Source organism: Natrix helvetica, assembly GCF_964273705.1.
Source record: "Natrix helvetica genome assembly, chromosome: 4".
In the NCBI taxonomy this organism is placed as follows: Eukaryota; Metazoa; Chordata; class Lepidosauria; order Squamata; family Natricidae; genus Natrix; species Natrix helvetica.
The window spans coordinates 64125925-64152824 of NC_138550.1; the positions used below are offsets into that span (position 1 = coordinate 64125925).

Below are 26900 nucleotides of genomic sequence, written 5' to 3' on the forward strand. Positions count from 1 at the left end.
AAGTGATTGTAATTGCTGAGTTGAGAATTTCTACTGATTTCTGAGACTGGATCTGCAGTAATATAGATTGAAAGTTTTGTGTGGGTGTTGAACAGATTGGAAAAGAAGGAAAGAACATACTCTTTTTGCAATAGAAGAGACAGAGGTGGAAGAAAACAAAGAGAAAGGACAGTGACTGCAATTTGAGGGCAACTGTCATTTTGAACGTGGAGAACAGGGAACAGGTTGATGAAGGACTTTGGATTGTACACATTTACAACCAGCTTTGTACACTTCATATATCTTTACATTATTTATGTTATTTAAATATTGTTATATGTATCACGGTGATCTTTAGATCTAAAAATTTAATATTTTATAAGCTATAAATTTTATACTCTACATACATTTAATATAGATTCAAACATATTTAAAACAGGATAGAATTTATAGCCACTTCTTTTATTACTGCATATTAGAAAATCTATTTAGTTTTAAAACAGGAATTGTTGATTAATAGTAACCTCTAATTAATTGATTGATTGTGCATACCAATTTATGTATTTATGAATTTATATAGATTAGTAATAGACTAACAAATTATAGATATTATATATATTTATTTCTTTTTCTCTCTCTCTCCCTTTAATACAATTAAGTTAAGTTAGAACAATTTATAATAACTAACTACAAATATAATAATTTATAACTGTGATTTACATATATAACTGTCTATATAACTGTCTAAAGATAATTGATATTAATGGTTGGATTTAATCAGTGACTTATATTATATTACTATTATTAATTATCAGATTAAAAAAAGAGGGTATAGGAGATGGGACAGTGACTAGAGAAAGACCTAGAGTGAAAGATTGAAACTTATGGTACTGTGGAATATTTTTTTCCAAAAGCTAAAGATGTCAAACACATCCACAGTTACCAAAACTGTAAAGAAAACACTGCCAATGATAGCCTCTCCAGCAGGGCAGAAGTTAACAACAGACATGCCGAGCAGTGAAAAAACAGGATCTGCACCAACCCTACAAAGCCTACAAGCCTCATTAAACCTGATCCAGGAATTTATGATAAAAACACAAGAATCAATAACCAACAACATGAGGAAATGAAAGGTGATCTAGGGGAGGTGAAAGAAGATATAAAGAAGTTGGATGACAGAATGGGGAAGATACAGGAAACAATAGCTAAAAATGAGCAAAAAATAAAACTGGTAGAAGCAAGGACAGAACAAACTGAAAAGAAATTGGAAGCAATGGAAGACTGACAGCAGTGAACAGAGAACTGGAGATGGCATTAGTCCATTTAGAATTGGAAAGTTCCTCTTTCTATTTAAGATTTCAAAACAGCAGAGACAAAAGATGAGGACCTACCAAAACTCATAATGGAACTATTAGCTGACTCACTGGAAATGCATAAAGGTGAACTGCAGAATAATATCGATGAAATCTACAGAGTGCATACCAATTAGGCACAAAGACACAGGTTACCTGGTGAAATACATATAAGATTTGCAGGGGGGGGGAAAGCTGTCAGAGATGAAATCCACAAAAGAGCAAGGGACAAACAGCTGACCCATAAAGGAAAAGAAGTCATAACCCTCAACAGATACCAAAGAGAATCAGAGAGCAAAAAATGAATTACCAATTTCTCTCCACACAACTGATAAAATATAAAATAATGTTCCATTGGTTGATAGATGAAGGCATGCTAATATCCTGGCAAGACAAGAAAATAAGGATTGGCATCATAGATAAAGCCCAGGAATTCTATGAATATTACATAGAGGAAGAATTATACAGCAGAGAGGAGTTGGAAACCAAAAGCCAAGAGTAGCAACAGAGAGGAAAAAGGATTAGACCAAGAAGTGAGAGAGAGGATTGATACAGAAATTCAGGAAAGAGAAGGAGTGAGGACAAGAAATCAAAGGGAAACAAAACCAAGGAGAGGAACAAGGGCGATAAACAAGTAATAGAATGGAGGAAGAAGTGAAATTAATATCGGTAAATATAAATGGATTAAATTCACTATAAAAAGAAGACAAATAATGTCTAAACTCCAAAAACAAAACACGGACATCACATGCCTACAGGAGGTGTTTATTAAAAAAGGAAAGGGTATTATCCTTGAATCTCCAAAGTTAGGGAAATTACATCTGGCCTTGGCCGAAAAGGGGAATTGCAGTATATATAAAGGAATAGCTAAAACCTAAACAAAAATATGTGGACAAAGAGGGAAGAACACTATTAATTGAAATATCAATACAACAAAAAGAGTACTAATTGCAGTTATATATGCACCAAACATGAACCAGAAAGAATATTACAGTAAATTACATAAGTGGATTGCAGAATTGGAACTGGACAATGTATGTTTACTAGGGGACTTTAATGTGGTGGTAAACCCAAAGAAAGACTTTAAAACAGATTTTAAAAAATTATGAAAGGAGAACACTACCAAATACATTTTTTGAAATGGCCTGAGAATTAAATCTGAAAGATGTTTGGAGAGAAATCAATCCACAGAAGAGTCAATACACATTATTTACAAACCCCCATAATTCATAGTCCAGGATCGACATGGTGTGGATGGACCCGGAAATGGAGAAGGATGTAGAGGAAAAAGAAACAACACCAAACATGTGGGCAGACCATAAGCCATTAACAGTCAAATGGAAAAGAGAGGCAAAAAGGAAAAAGAGATGGACCATGGATCAAAGGGTTGTGAAAGAAAAGAACGATGTTCAATACATGGAAAAAGAATTAGCATTTTTCCTAGAGGAAAACTGGAATGAACAGACAACCATTCAAAACCTATGGGATACAACCAAAGCCTATGTGTGGGGCACTATGATAGTATACACAATGCGAAGAAACAAAAATAAAAAGAAACAATATACAGACTCCAAGAGAAACTGGGGAAATTAGAATATAAAATGCAGAAAGACCCTCAAAACTAGGAAGTTAAAGAAGAAAAAGAAATAATTAAACATAGATTAAATTTAATTACACAAGAAGTAGTGGCCCAGAAAATTAGATCAAGTAGATAAAATTATTTCGAAAATGCCAATAAACCGGGGAGATGGCTGGCCTATAAACAAAAAGAAAAAGAAAAAGAAAAAGAAAAGAGATTAATACAGCAATTAGAGGATGAAGAAGGGGTGATACACAACCAGAAGGAAGGAAAAAAAGCATAGCAGTAAGATACTTTCAAGCTCTGTACAGCTGAGAGAAAATAGAAGAATATTAAAAAAATATTACAGAAGAGGAACCTTCCAACCTTACGAGAAGCAACAAAGGAAACACTAAATGAGAGAATAATGAGGCTAGAATTTAAAAGGGCAATCCAAAAATGAAAAAAATAAAACCCTGGGTCTGGACAGAATTCCAGCAGAATTTTATAAAGAACTATAAAAATCATTAGAGAACATATTATTTGAAATGTACAATGAAGTACTAGAACGAGCTAAGATGCCAAAATCTTGTACGGAGGCAGTGACGTGCGGTCACTAGAGGCAAGGGAGGCAGGGCCTCACCTCTCTTCATGGAATAATAGTATATAATATTATATACTATATATATAATATTATATACATCCGTCCGGCCGCGCCTGGGAGGTGCGGAGGCAGAAATGTTGTCGGCGCCTCCGGATGACGAACCAGTCGCTTGCTTTCGTCATCGGGAGGCCGACAACATTTCTGCCTCCGCGTCTCCCGGGCGCGGATGGACGAAGGTAGCCAGAATGGCGCCGAAGCAGTCCGGCGAGCGAGCGAGCGAGGCAGCGAGATCTTCGGTCACTTGTCCACCGGACTGCTTCCGCATCTCCCGGGCGCGGATGGACGAAGGTAGCCAGAATGGCGCCGAAGCAGTCCGGCGAGCGAGCGAGCGAGGCAGCGAGCGAGGCAGCGAGATCTTCGGTCACTCGTCCACCGGACTGCTTCCGCATCTCCCGGGCGCGGATGGACGAAGGTAGCCAGAATGGCGCCGAAGCAGTCCGGCGAGCAAGCGAGCAAGGCAGCGAGCGAGGCAGCAAGATCTTCGGTCACTCGTCCACCGGACTGCCTCGGCGCCATTCTGGCTACCTTCGTCCATCCGCGCCCGGGAGATGCGGAAGCAGTCCGGTGGACGAGTGACCGAAGATCTCGCTGCCTCGCTCGCTGCCTCGCTCGCTAGCTCGCCGGACTGCTTCGGCGCCATTCTGGCTACCTTCGTCCATCCGCGCCCGGGAGACGCGGAGGCAGAAATGTTATCGGCCTCCTGATGACGAAAGCAAGCGACTGGTTCGTCATCTGGAGGCGCCGACAACATTTTCTGCCTCCGCGTCTCCCAGGCGCGGATGGACGAAGGTAGCCAGAATGGCGCCGAAGCAGTCCGGCGAGAGAGCGAGCGAGGCAGCGAGTGAGGCAGCGAGATCTTCGGTCACTCGTCCACCGGACTGCTTCCGCATCTCCCGGGCGCGGATGGACGAAGGTAGCCAGAATGGCGCCGAAGCAGTCCGGCGAGCGAGCGAGCGACGCAGCCTGATCTTCGGTCGCTTCCAGAGCCGGAGCGGGATGGAGCAGCCACCGCCTTGGAAGTGAGTCGCGCGGACGGAGCTTTGGGGCTGAGGAGAGAGGCAGGGACGGAGGGAGTGGGGGGAGAGGAGCCACCCCCCTCACCCCCCAGGCAATGGGGAAAGCTTTCCCGAAATGGGGGGGTGTCACAGGAAATAAAAAGGGCGCGCGCTGGGGGGGACGAAGGAGGCTTTGGCGTGCCTTAGAGGCAGGCGGGCAAGCAACGAAAGGAGCAGCGAGGGTGGGCGGTGGCTGCAGGCGGCAAGGCTTGAGCGGGGTGAAAGGGACTGGTGCCGGTGGAGGAAGTAATGCTATGCCGCGGTCCCCTTAATGTACACTCAGGAAGGCGGAGAACGAGACCACGTGGTCTGCACACGTGGTCTGCACACGTGGTCCCATTCCCCGCCTTCCTGATGACGTCACCAGCCTCCCCAGCCATAACCCTCACTGCACGTCACTGTACGGAGGCATTAATAACATTAATCCCCAAAGACAACACTGAGAAACAAAAGATTCAAAATTATAGGCCAATCTCATTGCTAAAATGCTGATTATAAAATATTTATGACAATAATGGCAGAAAGAATTAAAACTATACTAAACGAAATCATACACCCCGAACAAAATGGATTTCTACCCAATGGACACATAAAAAAACAATATACGGACGATAATGAATATATTAAAATACTATGAGATACATTCAGAAAAAAAGCAGCATTGATATTTATTGATGCACAAAAAGCGTTTGATAACCTGAATTGGAATTTTCTTATAAATCAATTAGCAGTAATGGATTTCAGAGAGAAATTTGTTAGGATCATCAGAGCAATATAGTTTAGCCAGATGGCAAAATTTTTACTAAACGGAGAAGCAACAGAAGGTTTCAGCATAACCAAAGGGGTAAGACAGGATGCCCTCTATCCCCCCTGTTATTTATCCCTCAATTGATATTACAAATTAGACAGAACTAGGAGATAAAGTGATTGAAAATTAGAACACAAAAATACAAAGTGCAGGCCTTTGCAGATGCTCTAGCATTCATCATAGAGGAACCCCTAGAAACTTGACCAATACTATTACAAGACATAAACCAATTCGGTAAAGTGTCAGGGCTTAAAATAAATAAAGAGAAAACCAAAATATTAACTAAGAATCTAACCAAAAGACAAAATGAAGAACTGGAGGAGAAATTGGGAATTTTGAGAGTCAAGAAAATTAAATACCTGGGAATATGGTTTTCAGCAAAATGTAATGATAAAAGAAGACAAATACAATAAATTGCTAGGACAAATACAAAAAGATCTGGACAATTGGACTAAACTACAAATATCACTAATTGGGAGAATCTCAACAATTGAAATGAATGTATTACTCAAACAACTTTATCTTTTCCAAACAATACCGATTAAATTAGAGAATTTTTTTTTTGAACAACTAAATAAAATGGTATCCAAATTTATCTGGTCAGGGAAAAAACTGCATATTAAATACAAACTTCTACAAGATAGTAGAAACAAAGGTGGCTTTGGCCCCCCAGATTGGGAACCTTATTATCAGGCAGCAGTCCTGACATGGCTCAACTAAAAAATAAAAGGATTCTTAAACTAGAAGGACATGATCTCCAATTAGGCTGGCATGGCTTCCTCTGGGAGGGAAAGAATAAATCTCATTCCTACTTCCAGAGACACATAGTAAGAGAAACCCTCTTTAAGGTCTGGGAAAAAATAAAAAAGAACCATTTTATGAAAATCCCAATCTGGTTATCAATGATGAAGACAATGACATGCCCAAATACCATAGATCTCAGTAAAATGGTAAGCTATGCAGAACTTTTAGATGAAAAAGGAGAACTAAAATCAGTACAAGATCTGAAAACACAAGGAATAAATATGGAATGGTAGCCTTACTTAAAAATTTTAAAAAGATTTTAAAAAGATCAGGAACAATATGGAATACATGAGAAACAAATGAATTAAATAAAATATTATTAAAAACGGGAGGAAAAATAATTACCAAATTATATAATTTTCTTTTAAGATATAAAATGGAGGAAGAGACAGTAAAGGAGACAAAGATTAACTGGGCAAGAAACTTTGGCCATAATATAGAGTTAGAATAAGGAGACAAACTATGGGAAAGAAGTTATAAATTTACGACAGCAGTAGCCTACAAAGAAAATCCTCTATAAAATGTTTTATAGATGGCATTTTCCCCCAGCGAGATTGGTTAAAATGTATCCAAATTTATCCCCCAAATGTTGGAGATGTAGCCACAAGTCTGGAACATTCTACCATATGTGGTGGACGCGCTACATTACAAGGAAATATTGTTGTAAAATTCAGAAATGTATGGAGGAAATTACGGAGCAAAAGTTAGAATTGTTACCAGAATTGTTCTTATTAGGAATATTAGACCCGAAAATGGACAAAAAATTTCAATACATAATATAACACATACTCACTGCAGCTAGGATCGCCTTCGCACAAAACTGGAAATAAATTAATATACCCACAGACGAAACAATAATTAGAAAGGTACTTGAATGTGCAGAGATGGACAAAATGACCATGGAACTAGAAGAAAGAGAAGAATTGGATTTCTATAAAATAGGGATGAGAATTTATAAGTGGCTAGAAAACAGAAGCCAAAACAGGAAATAGAAGTCTTTTTTGTGTGTTTTTTTCCTAAACTAGTATTGAATAAAAATTATCCAAAGTTACTAATTACTATCAAACTTAAAATATTGACCACAATGTAAATGTAATGGTAATATGAACAATTAATATTATTACAAGTGTTAGTAAAACTGTTATTACACTATTACAGAGGTTAAAATCAATAAGAAGGCAATGTAGAACGGAGAATTACAAAGGCTAAACATGAATGCCGATACAGAAGGGTGTATAACTATTTTATATTGTTATGTTTGCCTTGTTTTTTCTTGTTTTTTCCCCTGTTTTTAAAGGTAAAAATGTTTAATAAAAACTATTTTAAAAAATTAACGAGTGCAATATTCTTTATCTTGATGTTACTTTTAATTTACTGTAGAATATTTATTAAAACATTCTTTGTCATTTTTTAAAGAAGTGCCATAAAATAAACGGGCCATTATTTGTTTTTCATTCTGTCATAATTAACATCATAAAATGAAACCATAATGCACAGAAATAATCTAGGGGGGATGAGAAGTATAAAGCATAAAAAGGGATTTGCTCAAAATGTACCAATGCAAGTACATGTATTGGTAATGTATCAATACAAGTACAAATATATGATAGAATTGAAAGGGATCTTGAAGGTTTTCTAGTCCAGAGAAGGAAAAGATACAAATGTTTATCCAATTTTTGTTCAAAACTGGCAGTGATAGAGTTTCCAGGATACAGATTCTTCCACTGCTTCAAACCTCATATTTTTCTTGATGTCCAGTAGGTTGTAAGAGATTGAGCACTGGAATAATTGGTTCTCTTAGCTGCACAAGCCAGCACTTTTGCCATGGATAAGAAAAGAATCTCAAAAATTGTAAAACATATGCTCAGTGAGTCCCTTACACTGAATATACTGTATATTAGTTATACTGCTCCAAAGTTACAATCATACTGGGGAATCAGGAAGCAATTTAGCTGTAACAGATTAGACATTGGCAACAAATGGCAGTCCAGGAAAGCCCTCACATTTGCAACTTTGAATTTCAGAATGGAGTAGTATGTAATTAGTACATTAACGTTTGGTATGATTCTAAAAATCTGTGGCAATCTAAGAAATGGAAGGCTCAATAACAAACCAAAGGAAAACTATAGTTCTATTTCTGGGGATATGGATTACTGGCAACTCTCTTAGAAGCTGTTTTCAAGAGTCCCCTATCAGACAATTAAGGGAACTTTGGAAACAGTTTTCATTTGGTTAAACTTCCAGGAGCAGAGGATTATCCCTGCATCCAAGACTCACGTTTGTATGCTAATTCTCTGCTTTATAACACAACGTAGCATAACATCATAGCGGAACACAACACATAACATAATATACATACACATTCATTCATGCACACACACATATATACATACACATACATACACATACACGCGCGCGCGCACACACACACAAATACTTTTAATCATTTCACACCATAAATAAAATAATCTGAATACCTATACAATAACAATCATTTTTCAAAGCATACTTATTAGAATGGCATTATACATAATCCTCACAAGATTTTTTCCCTACCTTTCTATGAGAGTCCAAGTGCATTTAAACAGGACTGGTGCGCCATCTAGTGTCATAATGATTAGCGAACTTTATTTAAATTGTCCCTTCCTTGAAATAAATGCTAATCAAAATTAAATATTTTATTAAATATTAACACAAACATCAGATATTTTATTAGACTATAGTGAATTTGCTGTACAAACTTGTAACAAGAATTAATTATCATTTGCTCAAAACAGAACAATAAATAGCAGATGATAACAAAGTTGTATTAATTTAAATTGGAAACAGATCATCAAATGGAAGATTGTACTTTGCAACAATTTCATCTGATGTGTATATTATTGCAGGAACATAGGAGTTGTTCTGCTGCAATCCATTCTTATGCATCTCCCATTAACATCTAGGTGGAAAAACAATGTGAACATTGCTGTTATTGGATGCCTTGGTACATTAGTATTTTAACGATGAAACAATCTAGGATAGGTAGTAAAATGATTACATTGAATGGGTCTAAAATTAAATCTGTATGTATATTCCAGCAAATCCATTCTAAGCTTTCTCTGTAATGATGCACCATTTTTCCCCTGAATAATTTAACTAGGCTAATATTTATATTTATTTATTGGGTTGTTATTAAATATAACTCTGCATCCTGCATTGTTTATTTCTCCTTTTTTCTTTCTTTCTTTTAATAGAGAATACTCTGCAGGAACTTTGACTTCTTTAAAAAATCAAAGAATTATTTTTCTCAAACATTCCCAAATATTGTAGTACTACAGATATAAATTGTATGCACAGTTCTTCATTCAAATTAGTGAATCAGTCATTTATTAATTTCAAATAAAATTGTCTCTCTATGCTATCTACTTTGCAGTGAGATGGGCAGCAAACAAATTTAATAATAAATAAATAAAATGACAGCTCAGAATGAGTTTCAGAAATGCAATTGAAATAGCTTGATAATAATTATATGCAGCAGGTCCAATAATAGCTGCTTTATTAATTTTCTAGGAATGTAGGATTTACTGCGTGGAAATAGGCAGTCCTAAAATCTTGATGCTAAATTGCTTAAGACTATATATTACTGTAAACACCTGGAATTGGCTTTGAAGTCAATCTTAGTATAAGTATATATGATGTAGGATCTTGGCAGGTTTATCACCTATCACTCAAAAAAAAATCACCCTCCTCTCCATTTGCTGATAATTTCTAGCTATTCATCATTAATGGGGGATCCCAGGGACCTCCTGACAGCAATCTGGTCTTTAAGAAGTAAATCCCCAGTGAGAACAGGCTTTAATCCTAAATTGTGTCCCTAAAATTAGGAACAACTCTGATGAACAGAAGTTTCTTAGGTACATCTTTTGACAGGAATGAGAGAAATAAGAATAGAAAGGAAAAAAAATCTACAAATGTCCAGGAAGATACATTGGCAACACTAACAAAAGGACACAGAGATGTCCCATTCCCTCTTCCTCATCTCCTCTATAGATCAAGCACCAGGGTGATAAAATTTGTATTCATGTCAAATCCACATCTAGACCAAAGCTCATTATCTACATGTCCTGTAGCTCAAAGCTTTTCTTTACCAGCTTAGCTAAACATGAAATAGAAACAGCCAATAATAATAAAAAGTTTGGACAAAAGATAAGCAAGAGCATTATCACCATCTCTTTTAAGTGAACAAAATACTCCACCTGAAAAAAAGGAATGTTAATTTACAGAGTCATAATAGGACAAAGTATCCAGAAATCCATGTAAGGTAGGCTGAGATCAAGCCTACAAGGACTAACATACTAAAATCTATTGACTGTTATTGTTAGGCACATATACTTCCAAATACAATTATTTTGTTTTAATAAACAAATACCATGACCATTCTTGATATCTTTACAATACCATACTTTACATATTATTATTTTACATTAACAAATATATTATTTATGCCCATCATACTATTTTCTTTAAACATGATATAAGCCAGATGAAGAAATACTATAAGCTACAAAAACTTGTATCTAAATGTTCATATTATTTATACATATATTTTTGTCTCTGTACATACATTTGCTTTTATCATATCCCTGTTCTGTTTCATATATTACCTTTGGTTCCTTATGTCTACTCAAATAATATTTTAAATATGCATGGAAAACAGGATATTATTTAAATTGAATTTGCTTTATATGCAGTTTAGATTTTGAATGAAATAGTTTTAAATCATTTTTTATTATTTTAACATATTGTTCTCCTTTCCTTTTTATAAAACAAGAACAACAAAACACAACTTTTTTCTTCTTTCCTTAGATTTGATGTTGATACAACAGAACTTCACAGTTGGATGACTCGTTCAGAAGCTGTACTACAGAGTCCTGAATTTGCAATATATAGAAAAGAAGGAAACGTATCTGATCTCAGAGAAAAAGTTAATGTAAGGGGGAAAATATATTTACTTAATTTATATAACGTTTGTAGAACTAGTATGTTATCAGCTTGAAGTTTTACTATGTATGTATTTCCATTTGATAAATGGCTGTAGATTAATTTCAGGTTTGAAATAGATTGATAAAGTATGCATAAATGCTCTTATGCTTTAGTTTGCTATCATCCTGTCCAAAAATATAAATAATGCAACTAGGTGTATTCAGTGACTGCTATAAAATATAAAGCCTGGCTTCCCAAAAGTCAATAATGTTATATATTTAAATGCATTGCTTTGAGAAAGATTATAACTTGTCAGTGTGACATTTGAATAAAAGAATGTTTACAGGCAGAAGATCTTTGTAAAATATATAATGCTGAGATACATTTGAGTCATATTAATATGCATTTTTTAAATGCTCAGCTTTCTGAATTCCTTTTAATTGTCCCATTTTAAACCCCCCCCCCTCTTTGGCTTGCATTTTTTTCTCTGCAAAATTGTATGAAATTTGTTTTGCAAACTATTTAAAGTTGTAATGGAGAAATATTATTATTTCAGAAACATATTTATGACATTTCTTGGAAGATGCTCAGAAAACATTTTTCTATTTTAATGGGATTTCATCTCTAACTTGGAACTTGAAGAATATTCCCTGGCAATGCTATGTAATTGTCTTTGACACTACAATTATCTTTTGTGTTGAATAGCCCTAAAAAGTTCTAGTGGCTGATTTCTTGTACCATCTGGTCATGTCCCATTAATCTATCGTTTCAGTGTTATACAATTTTTGCTTATGTACTTACAACTATTTTCTAATTTATATTCTTGGAGAGAGCATGTAAAATGGCAATCCGTGCACATGTAATTGGAAGCAGAAGGGGACAATTTCTGAACACTGAGTTGTTAATAATTCAGAGAAAGGTGATAAGCATTCACATGTGCTGAGAGCCTTGTTTCAGAGGATTTCTGTAGCTATGCAATATCTACTCTCTCATCAGTTCTTCATAAAGCATTCATGTAGTACTCATGGGGTTAAAGTGCAGGTAGATGAAGTATGAATTAGATGCAACAATTGCAAAGCAGCAAAATGTTGCATTTAATACTCAATAAAAGATATAAACTATTACTATACGGAGGAAGCAGTGATTTCAGTAATAGTTTATTATTGCTGCTTAGGTTAAGTATAATTACTGCTTCAAAACAGATTAATAAAAGGGACATTTAAAGGAGTCATTAAATATTTCATATTTGATTAATTGCAGAATCTGATTAACCAAGCAAATAGGTGGAATTTAGATAAATGAGGAATGATTTAAGTTTGTATGGACTGAAAATATCATGAATATTTAAATATAGCAATATTTTTCAGATTTATCAAAGATAGAAGACAACATGATTGCTTTTGAAACCATATTCATCTAATCAAGGTTTCTATTGGCCAAACTTTGAAAAGTGTTTCATGTGAAATGTTCAACTTTTTTTTTTATCATGTTACAGATCATAGAAAGAGAAAAACCTGACAAATACAGGAAGCTTCAAGATGCCATTAGATCATGTGAGGCCCTCGTGGAACAGATGGTGAATGGTAATTACATGGCAGTGGATTTATATAACACTCTTAGTGGGTTTTTTTTGTTTTTTTTAAGTTTTATTTACAAACATGTAAAATACACACACATAAAACTTAGACGTACACCACATTTGCACAATACAATACGAACAGGAGCTTCCTGTTCTTTCTAATAGCAATTTCCAATCGATATCGCTCACCTTATATTGTTTCCCCTTCTATTATATTTCATTTGCATTTCACCATTCTTAACCCTCTTATCTTACTCATCTGTCTGCTATATTGGCTGATTACCTCTAGTAAGTTTAAACCACTTCTGGGCAAAGGCAATCCTTGCCGCCGTAATTATATGTAATATTAAATACTGAATTTCTTTTTTATATTTCGCAGTCATTATTCCTAATAAAGAAACGTCAGGTTTCCATTCTATTTTAACACCTGTTATTACCTCTAGCCACTTTTTTATCCTTTTCCAAAAACTTTTTAGCCTCCTCACAGGTCCACCATAAGTGGTAGTATGTTCCATGTATTAATTCACATTTCCAGCATTTTGGGGAGGTATTTGTTGAGATTTTAGTTAACCTTGTTGGTGCCAGGTGCCATCTGTAAAATATTTTGTACTGATTTTCCTTGTATGCAACTGATAGTGTCATTTTTAAGTTTGTTCCCCAAAATTTTTCCCATTTATCCAATTTAATATTATAGCCAAAGTTCTGTGCCCATTTTATCATTTGTTCTTTCACGATTTTCTCTTCCATTTTATGCTTCAGGAGAAATTTATATATTCTCCCTATCATCTTTCTATCTGAGCTGTGGATTATTTTATCCAATTCGTGTGGTTCTGTTTCGATGTCATATATTTTAGTATCATTATTGTGTTTAGTTTTGATTTGCAAGTAGGTTAGCTAGTCCACTTTCATGTTTTGTTCTGCCAATTCTTCAATTGTTTTTAAATTTCCTTATCTGTCAATTATGTCTCTGTATCTTAGCATTTTAGTCATATCTATAAAATTTGGATGGATCATCCTATCCGTTGGTGATAGCCAATTTGGGATTTTTACATAGTGTTGTTTTTTTTTAAATTTGAGCTAGTTTTGCAATAACGCTCGTCTAATTAAATGTTTTTGAAAGTATTTCTGTGTTTTATTTTTATCATCTGATAGGAATGTATGCCATCCTGCTTGCAAATCATGGCATTCTAAGGTCAAAATTCTTTTATTCTTTAGCACTATCCAATCTTTCACCCATGTTATTGTTACTGCTAATGTGTATAAGTCCCAATTTGGTAATGCTGAACCTCCCCTCTCCTTGCTATCTTGCATTGACTTTAGTTTAATCCTCGCTTTTCATCCTTGCCAAATAAACCTAGTGGTTATTTTGTTTAATTCTTGAAAGATAGTTTTACCTGGGTTAATAGGTGCCGCCTGCAACAAGAATAAGATTCTTGGTACAATATTCATTTTGACTGTGGCTATACGTCCCATTAGTAATAGCTGAATATTTTTCCAGCTTTCTCAATCTTTCTTTATTTGTGTCACTTGTTTATTATAATTATCGTCCTTAATTGTGGAACATTTTGCCGACACCTAATTCCAGTTCCTCTTCTTGCTTTTTTGTCATATTCTTGGTTATCATTTTTGTTTTGACTTTATTGATTTTTAATCCTGCCACTTCGCCATATTCTTCTATTTTTTAAATTAATTTCAGACTAGATTCTAATGGATCCTCTAGAACGAATACTAAATCATTTGCATAGGCTTGGGCCTTATATTCTTCGTTTTTCAGTCTCAAACCTTTTATTCCCTGGTCCTTCCGAATTTCATTTAATAAAATTTCCAGGGTTAATATAAACAGCAAAAGAGAGAGGGGGCATTGCTGTCTGACTCCATTTTTATTTCGATCTTCTCTGTTAGTTCTCTGTTCATCAGAACTTTGGCTGTCTGACTGTTATAAAGTTTTTCTATCATTTTTGCAAATTTTCCTCCGAATTTCATCCTGTCTAATAGTGTTATTATAAATTTCCAAATTACATGTCGAATGCTTTTTGTGCATCAAGGAAAACCAGTACCATATGTTTTTCTGGTTGTGCCTCGTAATATTCTATTATGTCTAGGATGACTCTCATATTATTTTTAATGTGTCTGTGAGGTAAAAATCCGTTTTGGTCCGGGTGTATTCGTTCATTTAAAACCTGTTTAATTCTTCCTGCCATAATTGCTGCAAATATTTTATAATCGGAATTTAGTAATGAAATTGGTCTGTAGTTTTGGATTTCTTGTAGATTGGTTTCTTCTTTCGGGATTAGCGATATTATTGCTTCCGTCCATGATTCAGGCTTCTTGGCTTTTCCTAAAACTTCATTAAACATTTCTACTCCTAGTTCTTCCAATATTATTTTATTATATTTGTATAGCTCCACCGGTATTCCATCTGGTCCTGGGGTTTTGTTAGGAACTGGTGCGATTAAGCACTAGCAATGAACCCCAGGTCGAGGTTATAACAGAGCAACCCTGTAAAGTATACGCAACGTGCGATAGATAAAGCAACCACACTGAATAATGGATAGTAAAGTTACAAAATAAACTTTACTTTTTGAAGAATATAGCAAAATCCATAAACACAGCCAAAAAGTCATACACAGAAAAAAACAGTCCAATACTACCAAGATAACTTGGATACAAGTAGCAAATAACTTACACACAGTAAGTAGTAGCAACAGTAGTAACAGTTAGACAGCAGTTATCATACATCAATCAAGAGAGAGAGAGAGAGAGAGAGAGAAACAACATCAGCTGCAGTTTAAATGCTGTAATCTACTAATTAGCAGAGCTCCTCTCTTAAAGATACATAACATGCCTTGTGCAATATATTGTCTACCCAACTTGTTGGTTACACCCTAACATTCTCCCCTTTGGGTAGATCAATATATCCACTCACAATGTAAGATGATAACCTTCACATGATGAGGTATGTTTCATTGAACTTTGTGCCTTAGTGAAGTTGTCTGCTAAATTGTCTTCAGTTGAACAATATTCCAACTTTATCAGGCCATCCTTAATGCTTTGTCGAACATTAAGATACCTCAAATCAGTATACTTCGATCTCGTCTTAATAGCTAAACTAGTCGCCATTTTTATTGCTGCCTGATTATCCTCATAAACAGTAAAAGGTTCATTGATACTTAATCCCATATCTATAAGCAACTGCTTATAATATATCAGCTCAGTACATGTCAACGACAAACATGAAAACTCAGCTTCCATTGTGGATAAGCTTATGTGTTTCTGTCGTATCGACTTCCATCCAATCAGTACACCACCTAGCATAAAGGCTATACCGGAAGTTGACTTCCTATTATCTATAGCAGCTGCAAAATTCGCATCAGCATACACAGTCAAAACTAAATCCCTATTCGGTTCTAAATATAATGCATAGTGGATAGTTTTCTTCAAATAACGCAGCACACGCTTTGCTGCTTGCCAATGCCTCTCTGAAGGACTATCATTGAATCTAGCCAGTTGGTTCACACAAAATGATATATCTGGTCTAGACCAATTACTTAGGTACATTAGGCTACCTATCAAAGATTGATAGATTCCCTTATCAAAACCAGTACCCTCAGTAACCTCAGGTTTAAACTCCAATGCCATTGGTGTCTTTGCAGTCTTACATAGCTCCATGCTATATTTCTTAAGTAAATGATTAATTTTACCAGCCTGCGACAGCTTAAAACCTTTACTGGTTCTAACCACGTCTAAGCCCAGATAATGCTTAATTTCACCCAAATTCTGGATTTTAAATTTACTCTCTAATTGTGAAACAATGTCAATAGCTTCCTGCTCAGACCTAGTAATAATAGCTATATCGTCCGTGAACAAAAGCAACAACGAGATCAAACCATTTTTCACCCGTCTAAATAAACAAGGATCAGCCAAACCTGGAATAAATCCCATAGCTTTTAGTTCATTTACTATACATCTGTTCCACTCAAAACCGGACTGTTTTAAACCATAAAGGCTTTTTTTAAGTCTCCAACAACCAGTCTGGCCATTAGAATCCACACCTGGTGGCATCTTCATATAAATGGTATGCTGCAATGGAGCATGCAGATACGCTGTTTCAACATCAATATGGGTAACATTACACCGATACTTAGCAGCCCACACCAATGCTGCCCTCAACGTAGAGGCTTTCAAGCTCGGAGCAAAAACCTCATCGTAATCCCTCTCAGTTTGGGAAAACCCTTGAGCAACTAAACGAGCCTTATAAATAGCATTGCCAGCAGCATCGTTTTTAATTTTAAACACCCATCTACAGCCAATTGCACTCTCCCCTGAAGGGAGCCTAGCTTCTTCATAAACCTTCAATTCCTGTAAGGATTTCAACTCCTTCTCCATAGCTGTTTTCCACAATTTCTTTTCCTTTTCAGGATACAGCCTTAACTCTGCAAAACTAGAAGGTTCTATGCTAACTTGCAATACTACACTGGCTTGGTATCTGTCGGGTGGATGCCTGTCCCTAGTAGACCTCCTAGGCAATACAGGACTTGCAGAATCATCCTGTTCCACCTCACGAGTAGATTCTACATCTACATCTTCCTCCCTTTTCAGAGTAATAGATGGACCATCCTGATTCTCTAACTGCTCATTTGATGTATCATGATTAACCAAACGATCAACATCTATATCATCACAAACCTTGTGAAACTCTTGTTCTAACTTCTCCCAACCAACATGTTCTGAAAATTTAGCACTAGCACTGTGCATAATTCTCCGAGTTCCAGGTTCCCAGAACCTAAACGATCTATGATTGGAATTGTACCCAACAAAAACCATCTTCCTAGCTCTGCTCTGATCCTTCCGTCTAGTCTGTGAGGGAATATGCACCCAAGCAGGGACACCAAATGTGTGTAAATAACTCAAATCAGGCTTCCTACCATGCCAAAGAGTATAAGGAATCTTACCAGTAGTTGAGTTAACTACTATGTTCAGAATATGGTTTGCACACATTATAGCCTCACCCCAAAGCTTTTCTGACAAACCAGAATCAACCAGCATAGTTCTGGTCATAGCCTGCAATGATTGACCACGTCTTTCAATAAATGAATTATGTTCTGGCCTGTAGGGGGCAGAACGCCTATGTTCTATACCAGCATTCTCCAACATTGATGTAAACCTATGATTAGTGAATTCAGACCCATTATCAGTGACTAGGCAAAGTACTTTTTTATCCATCTTACGTTCAACAAACTTTAACCATTTAGTAAAATGTTGGAAAGTTTCTGCCTTTGATTTCATTACATAACAGAAACCATACCTAGAATAATGGTCCATAATGCTGAGTATATAGCAGGCACCTCCTAAGCTAGGTTTCTTAGGGCCAATTAGATCTGCAAACACTACATCCAGTGGTTTAGATGTCTTGAATCCTTGAAACCGGTTTGCAGGGGTAACCTTACTTTTAGCCTGGTTACAGGCATTACAGTTAAGATATTTTGAACAAGGTTTCAAATTGATTCCATTAGATAGAATAACAGTTTGACGTACCATTTTAAAATTTACATGGCCTAAACGTCTATGAAGTAGATGTATACAGTTATCATGGGGCTGTTTATTCTTATAACCAGGTTCAGAACTCGCAATATTTAAAGAGTTCTCATGTAGAATAAATAAATTATTCTCCAAATTGGCAATAACACTATTACCTTCCTTTTCAATAATGCATCTATCATTCTTAAATGTTACTGTAAACCCACATTTCACAAGGTCTTTTACAGATAATAGGTTAAATTTCATTTTAGGTACATATCACATTTCCAATTTTTCATTAATACATGGACAATAAGCTGTACCTTCACCTGAAGCCTTAATTTTCCAACCATTTGCTAAGGAAATGTGCTGTTTGCTAGCCTTCATAGTAACAAACCTTTCTTTAACCTTAGTTATAGAATGGGATGCGCCACTGTCAACCACCCAGAAACTATGGTTTACAGCCTTATCTACCTTAGCTACAGTTACAGTAACATTGTTGCTTTTTCTTTTACTATTAGCAACACTCCTTTTCTTGCTATTTTTACAGTTCTTAGCAATATGCCCCTTACCACCACAAGAATAACATTTCTTAACAAAATTTACAGTTGAAAACTGTGTTTCTTCTTGTGATTGATTGTCTCTGAACTGAACTCTATCCTCTCTTCGTCTGGACTCTTCAAGCAATCTCCCGGTAACCTCAGATAATGGCAGTTCAACTCGTGAAAGAACTTCCAATGAGGAAACAAAAGAGCCGTAGCTTTCATCAAGCGATGATAGAATAATATACACCTGTTGAAGCTCAGAAAAAATCAACTCTTTTTCTTGCAAATCCTGCAAAGTTTTCTTCATGAAGTCTAAATGAGCCAACATATCACCACCTTTTTGCAAACGGGCTCTAAACAGTTTCCGTGTGAGATGAATATGAGCACCCACACTGTCCCGAACATAAATTCTCCGCAATGTGTTCCAACACCTAGCAGCAGACTCTTCGCCACGAATATGGACCAGTTGCTGGTCATTCAGTGTTAGTCCAATAATGCAGAGAGCTCTCTCATTGTCCCTGTTAAACTGCGCAATCTTCTTCGCATCCTCATTATCAGCAGGATCCCAATCTGTAACATCTGGTGGGTTCTGAACCACAAACCACAGTCCTTCTCTACACAAAAGTAGGGAACACTTCAAGGACCAGGAAACATAGTTGGTTCCATCAAACCGGGTAATCATGGAGAGTGCAGCAGACTGTTCTTGTGCCATATTCACAAAAATAAACTATCCAAAAAGTGGTGCTTAAAAAAAAAATTATGGTTAAGGCAGGGCGTCTGGGCCCATAACCAATGTTAGGAACTGGTGCGATTAAGCACTAGCAATGAACCCCAGGTCGAGGTTATAACAGAGCAACCCTGTAAAGTATACGCAACGTGCGATAGATAAAGCAACCACACTGAATAATGGATAGTAAAGTTACAAAATAAACTTTACTTTTTGAAGAATATAGCAAAATCCATAAACACAGCCAAAAAGTCATACACAGAAAAAAACAGTCCAATACTACCAAGATAACTTGGATACAAGTAGCAAATAACTTACACACAGTAAGTAGTAGCAACAGTAGTAACAGTTAGACAGCAGTTATCATACATCAATCAAGAGAGAGAGAGAGAGAGAGAGAAACAACATCAGCTGCAGTTTAAATGCTGTAATCTACTAATTAGCAGAGCTCCTCTCTTAAAGATACATAACATGCCTTGTGCAATATATTGTCTACCCAACTTGTTGGTTACACCCTAACATTCTCCCCTTTGGGTAGATCAATATATCCACTCACAATGTAAGATGATAACCTTCACATGATGAGGTATGTTTCACTGAACTTTGTGCCTTAGTGAAGTTGTCTGCTAAATTGTCTTCAGTTGAACAATATTCCAACTTTATCAGGCCATCCTTAATGCTTTGTCGAACATTAAGATACCTCAAATCAGTATACTTCGATCTCGTCTTAATAGCTAAACTAGTCGCCATTTTTATTGCTGCCTGATTATCCTCATAAACAGTAAAAGGTTCATTGATACTTAATCCCATATCTATAAGCAACTGCTTATAATATATCAGCTCAGTACATGTCAACGACAAACATGAAAACTCAGCTTCCATTGTGGATAAGCTTATGTGTTTCTGTCGTATCGACTTCCATCCAATCAGTACACCACCTAGCATAAAGGCTATACCGGAAGTTGACTTCCTATTATCTATAGCAGCTGCAAAATTCGCATCAGCATACACAGTCAAAACTAAATCCCTATTCGGTTCTAAATATAATGCATAGTGGATAGTTTTCTTCAAATAACGCAGCACACGCTTTGCTGCTTGCCAATGCCTCTCTGAAGGACTATCATTGAATCTAGCCAGGTGGTTCACACAAAATGATATATCTGGTCTAGACCAATTACTTAGGTACATTAGGCTACCTATCAAAGATTGATAGATTCCCTTATCAAAACCAGTACCCTCAGTAACCTCAGGTTTAAACTCCAATGCCATTGGTGTCTTTGCAGTCTTACATAGCTCCATGCTATATTTCTTAAGTAAATGATTAATTTTACCAGCCTGCGACAGCTTAAAACCTTTACTGGTTCTAACCACGTCTAAGCCCAGATAATGCTTAATTTCACCCAAATTCTGGATTTTAAATTTACTCTCTAATTGTGAAACAATGTCAATAGCTTCCTGCTCAGACCTAGTAATAATAGCTATATCGTCCGTGAACAAAAGCAACAACGAGATCAAACCATTTTTCACCCGTCTAAATAAACAAGGATCAGCCAAACCTGGAATAAATCCCATAGCTTTTAGTTCATTTACTATACATCTGTTCCACTCAAAACCGGACTGTTTTAAACCATAAAGGCTTTTTTTAAGTCTCCAACAACCAGTCTGGCCATTAGAATCCACACCTGGTGGCATCTTCATATAAATGGTATGCTGCAATGGAGCATGCAGATACGCTGTTTCAACATCAATATGGGTAACATTACACCGATACTTAGCAGCCCACACCAATGCTGCCCTCAACGTAGAGGCTTTCAAGCTCGGAGCAAAAACCTCATCGTAATCCCTCTCAGTTTGGGAAAACCCTTGAGCAACTAAACGAGCCTTATAAATAGCATTGCCAGCAGCATCGTTTTTAATTTTAAACACCCATCTACAGCCAATTGCACTCTCCCCTGAAGGGAGCCTAGCTTCTTCATAAACCTTCAATTCCTGTAAGGATTTCAACTCCTTCTCCATAGCTGTTTTCCACAATTTCTTTTCCTTTTCAGGATACAGCCTTAACTCTGCAAAACTAGAAGGTTCTATGCTAACTTGCAATACTACACTGGCTTGGTATCTGTCGGGTGGATGCCTGTCCCTAGTAGACCTCCTAGGCAATACAGGACTTGCAGAATCATCCTGTTCCACCTCACGAGTAGATTCTACATCTACATCTTCCTCCCTTTTCAGAGTAATAGATGGACCATCCTGATTCTCTAACTGCTCATTTGATGTATCATGATTAACCAAACGATCAACATCTATATCATCACAAACCTTGTGAAACTCTTGTTCTAACTTCTCCCAACCAACATGTTCTGAAAATTTAGCACTAGCACTGTGCATAATTCTCCGAGTTCCAGGTTCCCAGAACCTAAACGATCTATGATTGGAATTGTACCCAACAAAAACCATCTTCCTAGCTCTGCTCTGATCCTTCCGTCTAGTCTGTGAGGGAATATGCACCCAAGCAGGGACACCAAATGTGTGTAAATAACTCAAATCAGGCTTCCTACCATGCCAAAGAGTATAAGGAATCTTACCAGTAGTTGAGTTAACTACTATGTTCAGAATATGGTTTGCACACATTATAGCCTCACCCCAAAGCTTTTCTGACAAACCAGAATCAACCAGCATAGTTCTGGTCATAGCCTGCAATGATTGACCACGTCTTTCAATAAATGAATTATGTTCTGGCCTGTAGGGGGCAGAACGCCTATGTTCTATACCAGCATTCTCCAACATTGATGTAAACCTATGATTAGTGAATTCAGACCCATTATCAGTGACTAGGCAAAGTACTTTTTTATCCATCTTACGTTCAACAAACTTTAACCATTTAGTAAAATGTTGGAAAGTTTCTGCCTTTGATTTCATTACATAACAGAAACCATACCTAGAATAATGGTCCATAATGCTGAGTATATAGCAGGCACCTCCTAAGCTAGGTTTCTTAGGGCCAATTAGATCTGCAAACACTACATCCAGTGGTTTAGATGTCTTGAATCCTTGAAACCGGTTTGCAGGGGTAACCTTACTTTTAGCCTGGTTACAGGCATTACAGTTAAGATATTTTGAACAAGGTTTCAAATTGATTCCATTAGATAGAATAACAGTTTGACGTACCATTTTAAAATTTACATGGCCTAAACGTCTATGAAGTAGATGTATACAGTTATCATGGGGCTGTTTATTCTTATAACCAGGTTCAGAACTCGCAATATTTAAAGAGTTCTCATGTAGAATAAATAAATTATTCTCCAAATTGGCAATAACACTATTACCTTCCTTTTCAATAATGCATCTATCATTCTTAAATGTTACTGTAAACCCACATTTCACAAGGTCTTTTACAGATAATAGGTTAAATTTCATTTTAGGTACATATCACATTTCCAATTTTTCATTAATACATGGACAATAAGCTGTACCTTCACCTGAAGCCTTAATTTTCCAACCATTTGCTAAGGAAATGTGCTGTTTGCTAGCCTTCATAGTAACAAACCTTTCTTTAACCTTAGTTATAGAATGGGATGCGCCACTGTCAACCACCCAGAAACTATGGTTTACAGCCTTATCTACCTTAGCTACAGTTACAGTAACATTGTTGCTTTTTCTTTTACTATTAGCAACACTCCTTTTCTTGCTATTTTTACAGTTCTTAGCAATATGCCCCTTACCACCACAAGAATAACATTTCTTAACAAAATTTACAGTTGAAAACTGTGTTTCTTCTTGTGATTGATTGTCTCTGAACTGAACTCTATCCTCTCTTCGTCTGGACTCTTCAAGCAATCTCCCGGTAACCTCAGATAATGGCAGTTCAACTCGTGAAAGAACTTCCAATGAGGAAACAAAAGAGCCGTAGCTTTCATCAAGCGATGATAGAATAATATACACCTGTTGAAGCTCAGAAAAAATCAACTCTTTTTCTTGCAAATCCTGCAAAGTTTTCTTCATGAAGTCTAAATGAGCCAACATATCACCACCTTTTTGCAAACGGGCTCTAAACAGTTTCCGTGTGAGATGAATATGAGCACCCACACTGTCCCGAACATAAATTCTCCGCAATGTGTTCCAACACCTAGCAGCAGACTCTTCGCCACGAATATGGACCAGTTGCTGGTCATTCAGTGTTAGTCCAATAATGCAGAGAGCTCTCTCATTGTCCCTGTTAAACTGCGCAATCTTCTTCGCATCCTCATTATCAGCAGGATCCCAATCTGTAACATCTGGTGGGTTCTGAACCACAAACCACAGTCCTTCTCTACACAAAAGTAGGGAACACTTCAAGGACCAGGAAACATAGTTGGTTCCATCAAACCGGGTAATCATGGAGAGTGCAGCAGACTGTTCTTGTGCCATATTCACAAAAATAAACTATCCAAAAAGTGGTGCTTAAAAAAAAAAATATGGTTAAGGCAGGGCGTCTGGGCCCATAACCAATGTTAGGAACTGGTGCGATTAAGCACTAGCAATGAACCCCAGGTCGAGGTTATAACAGAGCAACCCTGTAAAGTATACGCAACGTGCGATAGATAAAGCAACCACACTGAATAATGGATAGTAAAGTTACAAAATAAACTTTACTTTTTGAAGAATATAGCAAAATCCATAAACACAGCCAAAAAGTCATACACAGAAAAAACAGTCCAATACTACCAAGATAACTTGGATACAAGTAGCAAATAACTTACACACAGTAAGTAGTAGCAACAGTAGTAACAGTTAGACAGCAGTTATCATACATCAATCAAGAGAGAGAGAGAGAGAGAGAGAGAGAGAGAGAGAGAGAGAGAGAGAGAAACAACATCAGCTGCAGTTTAAATGCTGTAATCTACTAATTAGCAGAGCTCCTCTCTTAAAGATACATAACATGCCTTGTGCAATATATTGTCTACCCAACTTGTTGGTTACACCCTAACAGGTTTTATTATTTTTCTGGTTTTTCAAGACTAATTCCACTTCGGCTAATGTTATTGGCCTGTTTATTGTCTCCCTTTGTTCTTTTGAAATTGGTGTTATCTTTTCTGTGTTTAAATAATGTTTTATCTTGATTTCCTCCATACTATCTTGTACATATAGTTTTGTGAAGTATTTATGAATAATATGCTTCTTTTCTTCTGCTTTGTATTGAATTCTTCCCTCATCATCTTTTAATTGGTATATCATCCTTTTTTCTCTTTCATTCTTCAATCTGTATGACAGCCATCATCCAGGTTTGTTGGCTCGTTCAAAGTAATTTTGTCTGGCCGCTTTAATTTTCTGTGCTAATTCCTTTTGAGTTATTAAGTTGATCTTATGTTTTATCATCTCTCTTTTTTCTTTTTTGATTTTATTCTTTGTGTCTTTCTGTAGTTCAGCTTCGGCTTCCATAAGTTCTTTTTACATAAATTCTTATTGCTCTTTTTGTTTTCTAGTTTTTCTCGCAATGTAGGCAATCGTGAGGCCTCTTGTGTATGCTTTCATAGTGTCCCAGAGATTTTGAATTGAGATGTCTTCTTTTTTATTTATTCCAAAAAATTGTTTTAATTCTTTCTCCAGCATTTGAGTGTATTCTATTTCATTTACAATATTTGAGTTCATCATCCATCTTTTTCTTCTTCTTTGACCTTTCCATCTTAATTTTATTGGATTATGATCTGCCCACTCATTTGCTTCTATTTCAATTTTGTCTAATTGATTACATAGACCAGATGAAATCCAGGCCATGTCAATTTTTGAAAATATTTTCATATTCTAATTCATTTATTTTGTTGTGTAATTTCCTATAGAATTTCTCTTGTTTCTGATTTGGTGCATATATGACTATTAATAATATCGGTTTTTCTGTTGTCTCTAATTCAATCATTAGCATCCTGCCTTCTTCATCAGAGTAGACTGCTTTGAGGTTTATTTTTTCCTTTATATAGGTTGCTATCCCTCTTTTTTCATCTGCTAGTGCTGTATATAATTTCCCTAACTTTTTGTTTTCCAGTAAATTCCTATGTTCCCTTTTAATATGCACTTCCTGTATACAGGTTATATCCGCCTTCAGTTTCTTAAGTTTATTAAACATCTGCGCTCTTTTTTTTTGGTGCTTTCAGTCCATTCAAGTTTATCGAGATAAGTGTTATTTCCTGGTCCATCTTTAGATGAGGTATTTTCTGTTGCTTCTGGTTTGTATCTAACTTTTCTCTCTCGCACTTTCCCTTTCTGCTCTCTCTCTTTCTTGCCTCTTTTCTTCTTTCCTGTTTCTTTCCTTGTCTTCTGATGTTGCTTCCTCTTGACTTCTACTTTCTAGGTCCTCTTTACTTCCTTGTTCTTCTTCCCCTGTGCTGTATTTTTCATAGAATTCCTGCGCTTCCTCTATATTCTCTATCTTATATCTTTTCCCTTGCCATGTCACCAGTACCCCTTCTGGTATCAGCCATCTGTACATTATTCTGTTTTTATTTAACTGGTTTGTTAGGAATTGGTATTGTCTACGACGTTCACAGATTCTCTGTGGAATCTGATTAAGCGTGATCAACTCTTTTCCCTGGTATGTAATCGTCCCTTCTCTGGTTTTTTTGTACACTTTGTCTCTAGTTGGTTTTTTGGCAAATCTTATCGATGTCCCCTCTCAACTCTTGCTCTTTTGTCTGTAGAATTTCAGTGAAGATTCTGATCATTTTTCCTTTCAGGTCTTCCTCCTTCTCTTCCGGTATGTTTTGGAATCTTAGATAAAATGAAGCTCTTTGATAACTCTAATTCTTTATTGACCTGTCTATATTTCAGCTCCATTTTTTCCATCTTCTGATCTGTTTGTTCTATTTTTGTTTCGAAGTTCTGGATTTTCTGTTCGTTGATTTTTTGTCAAAATATTTTATTGATTTTAAAAGTTTTACAAGGGAAAAGGGGTTAAGAGGTTATGGAACATTTTGACAGCTACATCGTGCAGGGGGGATAGAAGCCCCCCTGGGTCTTGCAACTTTTACAAAAAGGAGAAATAAAAAACTATAAACTTTTGCATAGATATTAGCATTTTTAAGTTTACACAAAATCATCAATATGTTTCAATCATTTTACTTTTGTCACTTCCTTGAAAATACATTGTAGTGGGGACTGACTATCTGGTGGCAAGGGTGTACCCACAGACTTAGGATATCAGGGGGCCCCCAAACCCTCTCACACCAGCAAGCAGAAACACCACCCAAGCTGGAAACCTCCCAAGAAAGCTCACGAGAACACCTGGCAACCACATCCGACAAAACCCCAGAGGCCGAACTGATTCTGATTCTGAGTATTCAGCGAGGCCGAGTGCGATGTTTTGCCTCCCCACCAGGA

At 36.5% G+C, this 26900-nt stretch overlaps 1 protein-coding gene across 2 annotated transcripts in view; it reads left to right on the forward strand.

Moving 5' to 3' along the window:
- DMD (dystrophin) overlaps positions 1-26900 on the forward strand; it is a 1188090-nt gene that overhangs the window by 347541 nt on the left and 813649 nt on the right. For both annotated transcript variants that reach the window (XM_081951523.1, XM_081951524.1), the window contains exons 17-18: positions 11069-11192; positions 12681-12768. In XM_081951523.1, coding sequence (XP_081807649.1) covers positions 11069-11192; positions 12681-12768 — 212 coding nt within the window. The remainder of the gene's footprint in view (positions 1-11068; positions 11193-12680; positions 12769-26900) is intronic.